General features: G+C 43.2%; 1 protein-coding gene across 1 annotated transcript in view; it reads right to left on the minus strand.

The window, feature by feature from the left end:
- The window catches only part of VIPR1 (vasoactive intestinal peptide receptor 1), a 116,030-nt gene that overhangs the window by 10,917 nt on the left and 89,154 nt on the right, over positions 1-15,959 (minus strand). The window contains exons 7-12 of the mRNA XM_037382537.1: positions 10,326-10,479; positions 8,273-8,333; positions 5,791-5,865; positions 4,126-4,130; positions 2,758-2,829; positions 2,075-2,084 (exon numbers count right to left, since the gene is read on the minus strand). Of these exons, the coding sequence (XP_037238434.1) occupies positions 2,075-2,084; positions 2,758-2,829; positions 4,126-4,130; positions 5,791-5,865; positions 8,273-8,333; positions 10,326-10,479 (377 nt within the window). The remainder of the gene's footprint in view (positions 1-2,074; positions 2,085-2,757; positions 2,830-4,125; positions 4,131-5,790; positions 5,866-8,272; positions 8,334-10,325; positions 10,480-15,959) is intronic.

Genomic DNA, 15,959 nt, shown 5'->3' on the forward strand with positions numbered 1-15,959 from the left:
ATATTTAAAAGTCTCCCTCCCCTAAAGACTGCAAGGAGGAAAATCATCTTCCCCAGCCATGGTGTAATTTCTCTCAGGAAGGTACAGCCTAGCTGTACAGGAGGCAGAACTGCTTGGGAGATTGACCAAAGCTGGATAAGGTACCTGCTGGGAGTCACGGCTTCTCAAAAAAATCATTATGTGCACTCCCCGCACAGGGTGCATTTCTTAGAAATACTCTCTCTGACACACAGACATGGGAACAGGAACAATTTAGTGATAACACAGCACCACGAGCCTGCACTGAACCCGCTCCTCTCCTTGGGAGCGGGTAAGAGTCATGCTCCTTGAACACATGATGGAAAAGTTACTCAGAAAACTTTGACGATAATATTGATCTACGAACACGTACAGAATAGAAAGAGGTGAATTGTGCTCAAGATTTCTGCTGCAGAAAACAACTTCTATTGGCCTGAAATATTGTTGTCCCGCTCTTGCGCTTGTCTCTGTCATTTCCAGAAAACTGTTTTGGGAGACTTGTTTTCACAGTTTGCAATACATTAAAGCCCAGTTCACTGTCTGTGGCACTAATGAGTGAGTCAGCAGCACACCTGAACTTCCAGCCTGCAGCTAAACTGAAACCAGTTGGAATTGAACAATACTGTCAACATGTCAACATGTTATTTTTTTATAAATAAACAACACAAAATAAATAAGATGAGGGAGAAGAAATGCAAATGTGACATCCCTGATGCTGTAGTTTAAAACACATTATCTGAGATTTGGCAGGAGGAGCCCACACACATCATTAGCAGCAGTGTTTTGCTAAGATCTCTCAGGTCCTGCAGGCAAACCCCCTGGAGCTAGCAGCTGTATTTCAGGTAATAAGAGAATGGCACGTAAAAGGATCCAGGTACCTACAATTGCAGAACAGATACCTAATGGCATTTATAAAAGGGTCTGGACCGCAGTGTCTCTACAGAGAACGGTCTAAATGTTAAAAACTTAGGACCACACTGAGAAGTCCCCTTGATGGGATCCAGCCTTCAGGCTGGGACACTCAATATTCCTTTCCGTAGGCAAGTGTGGTGTCTCATGTCCCAGTGCAGTCAATACAGTCAACAGAGACTCCCTGATGCCCCAGAGACTCTGGCTGGTGGCCAGCTGCACCTGATTCATGCCCTAATGGACATGAGATCTTTTTCCAGGTGGAGATGGAAGGTGAGGAACTGTAGATGTGAAGATCATTTTATACTTCAGCAGTACCTCCTGTTTGGCAGGCCCAGTGCGGGGAAGTTTGTGTTACTTACTGCCCGGCTGTGCTGTGTTGTTTACAAGGCAAAGAGAGTTTTCCTGGCAGCTCCCGCTTCATTGAAAATGTGAAGTAAAAAAACCCCTGAACCCAAGATCAGCGTGACCTCTGAGGTAATCTGGGCATAACCCTTCCAATACGTGCTGGCAGAATTTCTACTGAGATGAATGGGAGCCAAATGCTCCGGGCTGCTGCTTCGTACTGGAACATATTTCAATATGCTGATTTAATCTATGTACCTGGCCAAAACTGTTGCAATCCTGGGGGTACAAAGATACAATGCCCAATTGGAAATACATAAAGGGAAGTGATACAAAGCACGGAGTCTGGTGATGTTGATGTGTTGTGATGACAGAAAAAGGTAATTGGCTTTGGCTGCTGCAGGGAGAACTTAAGGTCAAATACTGGAATTTCATTTCATAAATCTGAGAATCTCTCGAGGTGGATGAAATGCAGAATTTACCATCCTTAGAGAGAAAGACTCAGTGTCATGGCTGGTCAGTATTTAAGGACCATATTGATATTGTCTTCCATCTTGCAGAAAGATGAACTGAGCTCAGATTCTTCAGGGCACCTAAGTACCCAGCTCCTTCCAAAGACAAAGATTTATGAGCAGTGACCATGTAGACACTGGGCTGTTTTCTTTTCAGTTCTTTCTAGGGAAACATTTAATAATATCCAGGATAGTTGAAATGCTGAGCCAGGACAGTGGCAAGAATGAAAAATAAGCTGGTCTGAACTTTTCTTTTACTTGCATTGAAGCCAAAATAAATCCATGCAGACAGATAGATTTCTTGTACTTTTAAAATACTGCAGCTAAGACCAGCCTTGGCCACTGAGATGGATACTGATCACACTTGCATGTTGTTAATTACAAAAAGCCCCATTAAGGTCAACCTTATTCCATGGAATAAAAGCATTATGTCAAGCAAAACTTCCGCGACAGTGCTACTTCTCAACAGAGAAGTGTGCTGAATCATTCCAATCTAGTTGAGGGGTCTGCTTATGGGTAAGGAAAAATTGCCATAGATTCTACTGAATGTACTAATTTTCCAGAACTCTCTTTCTTTGAAAAAGAGAGTGGAGAGTAACTAGTTCAGAAAAAACAAAGGCCTGTCTACTGCAGACAGCTACTCTTTGATCTCCATCAGGTCCCTCTGCCTTCAGAATCTGAGAAATTTTTGAATATCCAAGCCCAAACCACCTTTGTTTCATGATCGTTACTGTTGCTCTCACTTCATTGTTAATCCCAGGAGAAAGCCTTCTCACCTGTCTGTTCAACTGCCATAAAACATGCCCAGCTTTTAGCAAAAGCCCCATTCCCTGATTTCTGATCAGCTCTAATCAATTAACAAATCCTGATTCTAATCAGTGCAGACGGAAGCAATAAGAATTAACAGCTGAACAGGTTTCCCAAAATCTGTATGATAAGGTTGAAAAAGTCTGGGGACTTACCGAATCTTGGCTGGTTTCATTGTGTCCAACATCTGGGGAATGCAACTTCTGAACTAAGATACGAATGATGCAAATGAAGAGGACTGAAGTTCACCTGTTGGGATGGACAGAAAGGAAACCAGAGAGAGAAAGAAAAATTAGTATTTTTTCTCCAGTGAAAAGAGCCCATCATTAGAGGAGAATTCCTTTCACTGCAGTAGTTTTGCCATGGAGCAAGCTGTTGTTAAAAAGCCATGAGCAGAGAACCCCGCTCTGGGAGCACATAGTAAACCGACACAGGATGGCAGCCATCTTGGGCCTGACATCAGCCTGCTTGGGACTTCGTGTCATACATCCCAAGTATGATGATGTCAAACCCATAGAGCACAGCTATGCACGACGTCCTGCTGCGTGGGGGAGTGCCGACGACAGGGTGGGAAAAGAGCCTTGGAAGTTAGCGGAGCGACGGACGTCAAAGCCCTCGGGAGACGGTGGCATGGGACCGGCTGCTGAGCATGTCAAAGGCTGAGGCGGTGAGCCACGGAAACCAAAACAAAGCACAAAGCAGTATCCACTCAAGCGGGCCTCTGCTCAATGCTGTTGGGCATGTCTTCTCCGGAGAGAAGCTGGAGACCTCGTACAGCAAGGGATACACCTCACCCACACAGCAGAAAACATTCTCTCCCAGGACATTAGGCCAGAGGAGTCTAGCTAGGACCTAGATTTGAGATGGTGATTTTCACGCAAAAAATCCCAAAGTGCTCCACCAACATCCTCAAGCAATGTTAATCCTATTTAATAGCAAAGGTGCAGAGCTAGGAATGGCAGTTTCCTAACGGTATGTAGCAGATGGCGTGAACTGAATGCGTATCTACTTGCTTTTAAGGTCCTACCCATCACATCATGCTGCCATTCATGCAACGTATATGATAGAAAAGCGATGACAGACTTCTATGGACTCTGTTTAGTATTAATTTGGCACACAATCTTTCTTTATCCTTTCATGGTTAGTGAGTGTGCAAGTGGTTCTGATTTCTAGAGACTCAGTGGCTGGAAGGGATCGTGTTAACCAGCCAATCTGATCTCCTGCAAAAAGAGGTTGTAAAACTTCCTCCAGCAATTCTTACATTTATCTCAACAAAAGGTGAATAAAATAGACTGAAGCACTCTCAATTAGACACTCCTTTTTCAAAGGCAGTGAATGACTGGAAATTAATTGTAGTTCTTGGTTATGGTGCGTTGCTTAATCACTTTTTATCCAGCCCATGCCAATTATCATAGTTTCTATTTGTAAGTGTTTGCTTATAAAAATGTTTTGTGTCTGATTTGGTGGCAAGTAAAATTCATCAGTCTAAAACAGTATTTTATAGAGCAATTACTCTAATGAGCATTGATAGCACAGAAGCTGAAGCACTGAAGACTGGAGCAGTAAATACTGAGTGTGTTGGCTCGTAGTGGTCAAGAGCAAAGAAGGACCCAGGGCAGTGGTGAGTCAGGTGGGGTGTGACTTACAGGCTTAGTACAGCCTTAGCACTGCAAAGTAGAAGATACGGCTATCAGGCCACTGGAGAAGTTGTTTAGTTTATTTTTCAACTGAGTATAATCCTTTGATTATGCTCTGGATCTGTTCCCAGTGCTAAATATCTTATATATCTTATATATGTATTTCTTCCCTCCATTGAGATCTATGCTTTATTCCCACGGGTATGGAGAAAATGTTGCATTCCTCCCTGAAGAAACCTGCTGCTCATGAGATAGCAGTGATCATGCCCTTCCTTTGTGACAGATTTATATGACATCTGCAGAAGGAAAATCAGAAATTGCTAGGTAAGTTTTGTTTGGCAATGAGCAAATGATTTATCGGCCACAAGAAAATACAGGCTCATTGATTCAAGGAGAATAGGGTATATTTCTTGACCAAAAGGTTTTCTCGGGAAACCGAAAATAATAGCTATACCTTTCTATGATGATATAAATATTTTGAGATGTGTCATCCAAGTATGGTATTGCTTTTCAGTGAGGTGAACAGAGTAAGACGTAATTATTCAAACGGTTTCAGTTTGGAATCCCTGTATGACAACTGCTACAGAACAAAAAGTCTTCCTGTAAAGGTCATAATATACGTGGAATAAGAAGAATGTATGTCTAAGAAAAGATTTCTTTTTAAAAGAGATATATTTGGTTTGATTTCTGTTGCATTTATTTTTCTTCCCTTCCCACATACTTGCTTCGTTTAAGAAAACTCGAAGTTTAACTCAAGTTCATTTAGTTTTAAGTTTTTCCTGGATATCTGACAGAGGAAACATGTAATATTCAAAAAGGATGGAAGGACTCACAAGTTCCTCGGAAGTGTCATGGTTTCTGTAGTCCAAATTGATCATATCCAGAGAAGTAAGCAGTTAACTACTTCTGTTGGTTTATCTGGAAATTAGCCAAGCTTCTCAAGAACTTACTTTAAAAACACATAACTGGAATCCAACTTGAACTGGATGCTATAACAAGAAGCAAATATCTGTGGGAATTAATCTAACCTCTTTTTATTTAGGTAAAAAATTATGGTAGCACTAATCCCATTTTACTTTAGTGCTGACATCTACCTCTGAACAAGTCATCCTGGGCTCTGCATATGGTCAACTCAAAGAAGCAAAACCATCCGTGGCAGCATTCATCTGATCTAATTTAGACATTCACTGATTCATTAGACAAGATGAGCCCTTCCTGGATCTCTAACTACATTCCTCAACCTCCTCTGGCTACACACACCCGTAGCTACTGCACCGGAGTGCCCAGAATGACTAAATGAGAAGCAGGTGGTCAAAGTTCAATCAAATGAGCTCCACCTTGGTTGCCTAGTCACTCAAACTCTTCCCATGATCAATGCTAAAAGGTAAAGATGCTTATCTGGAAGGTGAACTTCCTCATCCTAAGACAGACATTCAATATACAGTGGGATTTTACCTGTCAGTGCATTTTCCATGGACATTTACAGAACACTTCTCAACACCCCTCCACCCCCCCAACTTAGTATTAAAGACGGCTTTGCAGCCAGCAGAATGTGCTGATACTTTACCAAAATAGACACCAAAATAGGAGTTTTAATGATCCACCAGAATGGGGATTCCACTATTTCCTCCCAGCACCTAAAAAGAAACAAAACCAGACTTAAAACATAAGCAAAGCAAGCAAGCAGCTATGCAACCTTCTCAGGTACTTGGTTTCCCTAGATGCTGAAGATAGCTGTGCTATGTGGAGAGGACTAAACCTGGTGTCCGTGAACTGGGAAAGGCTAAAGACTTGCTGTGCAGTGGCTTTGAGCATGGGTAGGTCGCGGTGGCCCCTGACATAATGCTGTGTGCTCTTTTCCCCTTGGTAATGGAATGGGCTGGAGGATACGTCTGGATGAATGCAGGGGAGGATGGTGATTTGCTTAATTTCCCCTGCACTGAGGTCTGCGACAAGGAAATGCTGCCAAAGCCACAGATTTGTGAGGCCTCCAGTGCTATCCACCACCACGGATGGGGGTTTTGTTAAGCACAGAGCAACTGGCACCGTCAGAAACAAGACCAGCCGTGCCCCTCCGAAACAGATGACAGCCTATGGTGGGATTAGTCTGACTAAATCTAGCTAACTACACCTGAGCTATGGATCTAGTCAGAAAGGTCCATGGGCTCCAGGGTGTGATTGATTTCACCCTGACCTCAGCATTGCCTGCCAACCACACCACTCACCTAGGTCATCTGGAACTCTATCTTAAAGCCAACAAGGAAATGGCAGGATAGGAATGATGTGGAAATGATTAATATTGCTTGGGACACATTTATCTGCAGATCTCACAAGAGCCAGGTGATAGAAGGTATATTTTTAGGAGAGCATTAATAAAAATTGGTCTGCATTCACATTAGAAATAGATTACTGGAACCTACTGTAGACAATTTCACCCGCATTCAGCTCATCTGAATCAAAATGTTGACGGCGCAGGTAACAGCAGATGAAGAGAGGCACTTTTAGGGCACAGTTCCCGAGACCTATTTTAGGCATCAACTTTAGGATGAAAAGACTCGCACTCCACAGACTGCAGTGCCTAAATCTCCACTAGCTATAAAAGGAGACTAGAGCGAATTGCTCACATACAGATGCTTATACTTAGTCAGATGCATGCTGCCCTTTCATTTAGAATTAAAGTGGCCCTAATTATGTCGAGTGCACTTCATTTTTAAAATAAATTCAGGCAGTCTGAATGAAGGTCACTTTAATTTGGAGTTAGAATGTTTAAATAGAGGCTTTATGTTGTTTAAACAATTTTACATAATTAGGCTTTATTTAATCTGGATTAATTTCCTGTCATTTTTCTCTGTAGGCAATTTTAGTATACAAAAAAATATCTATGTTAGTTGTTAGCATATCCTGTAAATTCACACTTTGTTTTACTTGGCACAAAAATGTGGAGCTTTAAAGCCTCCAGAAAATGCAATGAAGTCTGTATTTCTATTAAGAATTGCTGGAGCTGAGTGGGAATATATAGTAAGAAGAATTGGTATCCAGACTGGTTAAATCCTTTGGTCTCTATCTCATCGTAGAAGCTGTTTATTAACCAGAGTAAATAAGGTCAGTTTTATGCAGATAGAGTGAAACCATAAAAGAAGTCAGTAGCCCTCAGGAAACGTGTTAGCATAGCTATAAATCAAAAATGCAATGAGAAATATGAGCTGCTTCTCTTACTGAAGTAAGGACAAATCAGGACACATTTGGAGAGGGAAAATGCATGGGGAGAAAATGGAGTTAACCATATGCTGCAAATGCAAGAAGCGAGGGCAAGCACAGTGAGTACATAATAAGCACCTGATTCTGTAACTCTCTGGAGTGTTTTCTCATAAAAGCCTTTCCAATTACTATAGTTTGACTGCTTCAATAAAAGCATGAGGGAGGACTGCAAGATCAGATCCTATTTACTTGCATATATCCTTGGATAGCTCTGGTATCTGCTTCATTTCCTTAGCTGTATTCTAACTGCTTCTTATATAAAATATCAAAGGCTGCTGCCATGTTAAAGAGGATGAAGAACAGATCCCAAGATCTGCCTGGGGGAAAAAAAAAAAAAAAAAAAAAAAGAGTTTTAAACTTTTCCTGTGGTAGAGTGAACAATGGATGTGTTTATTAAATATCTGCTGCATGAGCATATTTAGGGTCAATTCTGCAGGATGCAAAGCTCCATGCTGAGCACGGGGCTGCTGCTCAGCTGGCATCTTTGTTACGCACAGGACCACCGGGCCAAATGTGACCATCAGGGTCTGTGCAAAAATTCCCTGCAAATATCCTGATCAAGGGACTGAGAAACAAAGAAGGTGGGTGGTTGGCCTAAGCTGACATAAACTGTGTGTCCTCAGGGAGACCTTGGAGTCCTTCCCGGTTCCTGGTGGTGGGGGAAAAGCTCTGCTCCACCTACTGTTGGGGTTAGGGTGGGATGACTGGGCTGCTAAAACTGGGCCTTCCTTGGAAAGAAAGGAAGGAGGAATTATAAAGGAAAGATAACTGAGTCCACAGGCTTACCCAACATCGAAAAAGTAAATCCTGACAATAGTCCAAGCAGTGATGAACACAGAGGGGGCACCTGACAAGAGAAGAGATGGTGTTACTGTCAGAAATCATTATCAGTATTTCCAGAGCTGCTCTCCCCCTGCCCCCATCTCTCCTAAGTGACTGGGGTCACGCCTTCCCTCAAGAGTGGGCAAATGCTTCATGTTTTCAATGGCCAAACAAGCAACATGTTGCCCTTCTCTCCCACTGGCCATGTAAGGTGAGTTTCCTGTAACTGCTCCCCAGCCGATTTACCTCCCTGTTGCAGTGCCTACAAAAAAACCCATCCAAACTTCTGACGGTGAAATGCAAAGAATAGGAATCACCTGAGACATCTACAATGTGGACACCTGTATCCAAGCCTGTCACCACAGGCTCACTTTAGCATCAACGACGAGAAATATGTACTTCTAACAGACAGGTCATCTGAGCTACTTCAGATGTTTGCTTTAGGACAAGAAATATGCGCTGGGACACCCTTGGCTGTCTGTATTGCCTGAGTCTCCACTGACTGTAAAGGAGTCTGTAGCTGGCCAGATGAACCTGCCTCTGCTCCTCACACCATGATCTTCTGCCTGACTAGAGTGGTCTTGTTGCATCCTTCTGGTGTCTCTTGTCTTTTATTAGATTTAGACTGGAAATACTGTGAGAACCACGTCACTTTGTTTGGCATTAGTCATAGCGTTGCGTGTTGTTGATTACCTGTGATTTCTGAGTGCTATGGTAATAAAATGAGTAAGAACTGTAATGAGTATATCCAAATTATTAATTCTTGCATCATCCATTCCAGGTCCATCACTGACGCTCTTGAAAATGATGGATGACTGAAAGGCCAAAAGATCCTTCAAGCACCTGTAATTTTCTTGGATTGCCCTTCCTCACCTAAGCAACCTCGGAATACAAGTGCAAGAGATTTCCTCTAATTTAAAATAATTGGCTTCACACATTTTCTTTAAATTCTCCCAGCTCTACTGTGCTGAAGGAAAGGGTACCTATGCACAAGGCAGGTTTAAAGAAGGTCTGACCTGATTAACTGCATCTGAAACCAGGCCTGCTAACGTCATCTTACAGCACGGAGAATTGTCTCTCTGCAGTGTGAAACCAGGCGTAACTCCTGTCACTTTCAATGGAAGTTACTCTACAGCTAACAGATCAGATCCTGAGTCCAGGCATACCCCTGTATGTGACACAATTTTATTTTTTCTTTTCTTTTCAAGATTCTTCCCCGCTCTAATTATTTCTCAGTTTCAGCTATCAAGAGCGTGCAATGAAAGCCATTTTGCTTACTTAAGCATAAATCTTTAGCTAAATGGCTTAAAGGGGAAAAGAGATTTCCCTTTCCTTTTTGGAGAAAGAGGAGAGGTTGATCTGGTAGGATTAATTTGCCTAAGTTAGCAGTTCAGCTCTGAGTTACTTTTTGAACAGTTTAATTCTGTCTTCCTTGGCATTTTCTCACTTTATTTTGTTTTATCTGTGTGTTTGGAACTAGATTCACATTAACACTGGAGAAATCATGAATACAGTAAGCAGAAGGTTATCAACATTAGCACACAGGTGATGGGGTCTCAGGATAGCTAGCTGGCCTGAATTCAGTAAGACAAGGAGAGAAGGATGGACTGCAGTGTTTGGTTCCGTCCAGGAGTGCTGCTTTGCTGGGATCCATCCTTACAATTTAAGGTCAATGCATGGTATCCAATTTGGGACCCCAGTCAGGATCAAAAGACTAAGTGACTATAAAGGTGACGAGTTTCAGGACCACAGTCCTTAATGACACTGAAGTGCTCAGCTATCAATTAACCTAGCACAACTGAAGTTCTTAAATACCTTTGAAGATTTAGGCGAATGCTGTTAAACACCTCTGGCCATCACTTGATCTTGCTCCTGGTTGCCCTAACAATTCTTGGCAACGAGGTAACCTGTGTACTACATCTCTGCCCCGTCTGACCCCTGGGTTTGTGGATTAAATTGCTGTTAAAAATGCCTGTCAGGATCACCTCTTGGCATTCAGTTTTGAGAAGATGCGTACCCCAGCCAATCAAGATGTACCACCAAAAGTACTTCCTCTCTGAAAAGAAGGAGATGACCAACAGGGTGTGAAGATACAACCCCTCCACCAAGAGCCAGAAGAAGTTGGCCATGACGCAGTACTGGAAGAAAACCATCATGGCTTTGCAGCCTACCTGGAAGAGAAGAAACGGACAGCAGTGAACTGCAGCATGCTTCCATAGCAAACACGCTGAATGACCAATAAACCTTGCTCTGCATGTGTCTCTGGGATTGCTTTTTGCAGCATCTGAAGCCCTTATGGAATGAGCTCTGCAGCAAAAAGCTAAAGGCCCTACCAAGCTTGCTTGGGGTAGACATGCTTGACACACAATAACCCCTGCATGGAGAGCGCAGTGCGCATCCTTGAGAGAGCCAGCTCAGCTCTGGATGCTGTTTGATTGTGTGAGCCTGGAGCTCAAGCTTGGAACCCTGCTGAGCAGTGACAAACCGATACGCTGGAGCATGATCCTCACCAGCACGGTGCTGCTCTCTGTAGGTTTTCGATGTACACCTGTGAGAAGCTGGCTTTTAGTGGCAGAGGGGATGCCAGAAGGTCCTGCCCTGATGTGCAGGCACCTGCCTCTCTGCTCTGCCAGGTGCGGGTTCATGGGGCTGAGCTGTGAAGCAAACCATTGTGCTGGTTCAGAAAAACCCTCCAAAAAGGCGCTACTTTGAACTGAGACCAGCTCAGTGACTGGCTTGTGCTGCAGCCAACAAACATGTGGTTCAGCACGATGTAAGTGAGCTGCACTGGAGAGTAAATAAGAACGGGTGGGAATTTCTTAGGCTGTTTTTGGCACTGAGGTCAGCATCTCGAGGAATGACACTCTGAGTGACTTGGGCATCATGGTCCCCCCCTGCATTCTCAATGGGGCTGCCTGCAAGTATTACCTGGCTCCCTAAACCCCAAAAAATGAAGCCTCTGACTTGAACAAACTGATTCCCCAGGACTAAAAATAAAATAAAATAAAACAAAATAAATTAAATTAAACTAAAATAAAATATCTGTGTTATTTAGCCCTTGAAAGCAAAGTCCAACTGCAATCACTCCATGGCCTGGTAGATACTGCAAAAACTGAAGGAGTTTGAGACAGAGGTTTGAAGAAAGCCAAGTCCACAAAGAATTGTGAATACTCAGGAGAAGGAGGCCTGGGATATGTATTTTAAAAACAATGGATAAGAAGGAGATGCAGGGTAAACCCTAAAAAGCATGGACTGAATTGATTGCATTGGAAGGGGAGAGATTTGAGAAGGGAAGGAGGATTGTTTTTCTTCAGGAAATGAATAATTAAACACAGTAACTTGCTGCGCAAAGATTTCACTGCAGCACAGGTAATGGAAACAGTCATCTTATAAAAACAAAAAAATGGGAAATTTCTCTCTTGACACTTAGCAGCCAAACCCACTGCAAAACACCTGAAGGTAGAAATCAGCCGCCCAAAGAAGTATGTCTGCCCTGGCCATTGCCCCACCATGTGATGCATCCAGGTCCTGCTGCAGTGGACCATCATCACTCACATCCACACTGTCTCGGCATCCCCGAGATGTTGATTTGGCAATAGCCGCCTTGCCTTCCATGAGTCTGCTCGGGTAATACCCTGCACTTACTGGAGCAACAGCAGGAGCATCTAGCCCTTGCTGGTTAGCAGCTCGTCCCTGGTGCCCTGGACATGCAGTATGTTGAATTCAGAGCAATAATTGATTTGCACCAGTGACAAGCTCACACTTCCCTCCTCCCCACTCCCCTCTTCTGCTGGGAACAGTTGCTATGAAACATTGGTTAAAACGAGAAGCAAGGAAAGTGTTTTCTCAACACCACATGTTTTGGAGAGGGACTCGTCCCCACTGATCACTCAAAATCAATTTGGCCCTCCCCTTGCACCCACCAGTATGTTACACTGGGGGCCCTCAACGGCTCCCGCTAATCAATTTATACACACATCAGCTTCCTCCTGTGAGGCAGATGGACTAAGCAGAGACTTGCTGCAGGGTGGTGATGGCGGAAGGTGGAGGTAGAGCAGGCAGCTATCTCCCAAGGAGGGAAGGTCATGCAGAGCTGAGCTGACAAGGGCTGAGGATGCAGCAGCACCTTCCCCATGGCACACCCACACTCCTTGTTTCTCCCTGCTATTGTGTGCATACGGCTGTGTGACATTGGCAGACCTCCTTTCTTTTGCCCCAAGCCTTGGTGTGTCTGCACCAGTGGGGATTTGCAGGTGTGAGTGTACCCAGCTCCATCGGGTCTACCGAGTTCTTTTATGGTCTCTTTCTGTAAGTGTCTGGCCCTAATTCAGCAGCTCACAGGCGAGACATGAGGTTGAAGGGAGCAGTTTTGCTGCATCTCAACCACATGCTCTTCAAACATGGATTTGATTTGGGGATTGAACATTGGGGAATCCTTTCTGGATGGCTGCATTGAAGCTATGGCTTATTTACAAAGTTGGGACAGTGCCTTTAGCCCATCCCCAGTGCTTTTGGCAAAAGTGTGGGCTCAGATTTGCCTCAATCAATCATGAAACCTGGAGGTCTAAAAATTTCCTTTAAACTACTTAGGTGCTTTTACCTGGGCTACCACCACTGATGCAGGAGGAAGAGATTTACACAGAGATTTCTGCAGGCCTCTTCAACAGAAGACAGATGAAAACTCATTTTCTCAGTGACAGATTTATCCAGCACTTTTCTTTTACGTTGCCCAGAAGACATGCCCTATCTGAAGGGTTAGCTGCTGAGTGACTCATGCTGTACTTGCCCACAGCAACAGCTGCTCTTCTCCCCAGCCTGGTCAAGAGGCTTCCTTGATCTTATTTAAAAGCTTTTAATAGATCCCAGTCATGATCCTGGTGCTGGGGCACACTTGGAAGATGGGGTAGCACTGAGAAGCACTGCCTGCTTTGGGGATGATGAAATTAAGGTCTCCAAGCACAGGCACTGGCCTAATCCTACGTCTCTGTAACTACAGTGCCATTTTTGACAGCAATCTCATACTCATGACTAAATTTAGGAGTCTCAGACTTGAACTGATTCCCATGCCACATGCCTAAACCAGATTGAATCTCACCCCAGTTCTTTTGTTGAGATACCCACCTTAGTTAAAGTATAATGTAATTTCTAATGATGATGCAATAACCAAGTAATTGCTCTGCTTGTAAGATTACACGGTATGATTAATTCCCCATCTTGCTATCATGGATTTGAATTCATACAACTGACAAATTCCCAATCAATTTATAACCTAAATATTGTACAGCACTGTTGACAATTATGCATTGTCCATTAATTTCTGTGCATGTTGCAGAGAGATGTCAGGAGAGACTCTAGGTTCCAAATATATGTTGTTGTTTTTCATGGAGTATTTCTCTCAGCTTTTAACTTTTATGTTATTTTATAGAATCATCAAATCATTTAGGTTGGAAAAGACCTTTAAGATCATCCAGTCCAACTGTTAACCTGATGCTACCAAGTTCACTACTAAACCATGACCCTAAGTAAGTGCCACGTCTACATGTCGTTTAAAAATCTCCAGGGATGGTGACTCCACCACTTCCCTGGAAAGTTGTTCCAGTGCTTGACAGCCCTTTCAGTGAAATTTATTTTCCTAATATCCAATCTAAACTTCTGCTGGAGCAACTAGAGGCCGTTTCCTCTTGTCCTATTGCTTGTTACCTGGGAGCAGAGACTGACCCCCACCTGTCAGGCAGCTGCAGAGTGAGGAGGTCTCCCCTGAGCCCCCTTCTCTCCAGGCTGAACCCCCACAGTTCCCTCAGCTGCTCCTCACAAGATTTGTTCTCTAGACACTTCACTGTCTTTGTTGCTCTTCTTTGGATGTGCACCAGCACCCCAATGTCTTTCTTAAGACTTATAAGGAATAAGACTTATTTCTTATAAGGTTGGTTACTTTCTGAAAGAAAAAAAATGTTGATGGGAGGAGTGGAAATACTGTCCTGGCCTGGGTATTACTGCCTCTGTTAAGAAAGGAAAGGTGAAGGTATTCAACTGGCTAGAAAGATGTTGTCTTAGCCAGAATTCTTTACTGGAAACAAAAAGAAAACTTCTCTTGCCCACTCAAGCAGGGGATTTGTTGCTACTACAGGCTACAGCAACCTCTTACAAGTCACTTTCAGAGAAAAGAGAGGTGGTTTTTCAGTAGTGACTGTTGATCCTGGCTTGGACTTCTCTGGAAGAGGTGGCTAAGATATAATGTTGTGTATTTATAGCCTCAGACTATTTCTTGTCTCATTCCTATGCTCAAGGCTATTGGCTTTTACATATTATCTGTTCAATAAGTTGGCTTTGACAGGAGAGTGGAAAAGCTTGCCACATCCACACTCCTGCAAGAGAAACTGCAGCAGAAAAGACATATCCAGATGTTGGCTTGGCAAGCTGAAAATCGTGAGTATCAATTCATTATCTCAGCCTTCTACTACTGTGCCTAGTCCTCTGCAGAGACAATCTGGCTGTAGGTTTGACCCTACAGAGGCCAATGGCAAAGCCCCTGCTGACTTCAACAGGGGAGCACGATGCCCTGTTGAAGTCAGCAGGGGCTTTGTCATTGCCAAATTTGCAGAAATTCAGCATGATGTCAATGGAAATTGTTGACAGAAACAAACCAGCTTCTTAGTGGGTGATTCTGTTCCTCCAGAAATGAGCCTTTAGGTCAAACCAATTTGCTGAGCAAAAAAAAACCACCAAAAACCCCCCAACAAACAGGGAAAAGGAAAACAAAAAGTGTTAATTTACCTGTACCACACTCAACCTTTTGTGTAATGAAAGAAACAACAAATTAAAGCCAAACAAACCAGACTACCTGGCAAAAAGCCATCACATTTATTTCTTCCCTCACTCTAATGCAGTTGTAGACTAGATTCAAACAGGTTAGCAATAAAAAAGTCCCACAAGGTTTATGTTCAAACATGAAGGGAACTGAGGTCCCTTCAAACAAGAAATCTCCTCCTAAATCAATTGGGTGCCTTTGACTCCTTCCTTCCCTTCCTATCCTGAAGTCTGACAAACGCAAGTAACCTCAAATGATAAACTGCTACACTAGTGGACGGGTCTGAAAATTTTCTTGGAAGATGCATGGAAATTTTGGGTATTGACTTCACACTAACTATGAATAAAGGAATTTGACTAAAGAGATACTTAACATGCCATCTTGATCCAAAGTGGCTTATGTTTGAGGCATATAGCCTTCAGGTTGTGAGGGCCTAAGTTGTCAAGTCCAAAGCCTCACTTAAAGCAATTTCTCATCTATCAGGAATTTCCCCCCAAAAAAAAACCTTCATGAGAAAAATAAATTCATGTCTTGATGATGGACACTTCAGCTCCTGCTGTCCTTAGTGGCTTCAACTGTAAGTCAACCCTATAAAAAGTACGGCAGATCGATCAATGTAACTGCATTCATGGTCACCATCTATCTCAGGCACAGGGATAAGAGGCCTCAAACACACATTTTCCCTGTTAACATGCTGCTCTGCATCACTGGTGCCCCAGAAACATTATGCAAGAGTGTTCTTAAGCCTTGGCAATAACAAATTAATTCCATTCATCTTAACCTGCTTTCCTCTAGGTCATAATACATTACATTTTCATGCACCCATCATTGCCTAAGAGCACA

This window comes from Falco rusticolus, chromosome 4 (assembly GCF_015220075.1).
Source record: "Falco rusticolus isolate bFalRus1 chromosome 4, bFalRus1.pri, whole genome shotgun sequence".
Taxonomy (NCBI): domain Eukaryota; kingdom Metazoa; phylum Chordata; class Aves; order Falconiformes; family Falconidae; genus Falco; species Falco rusticolus.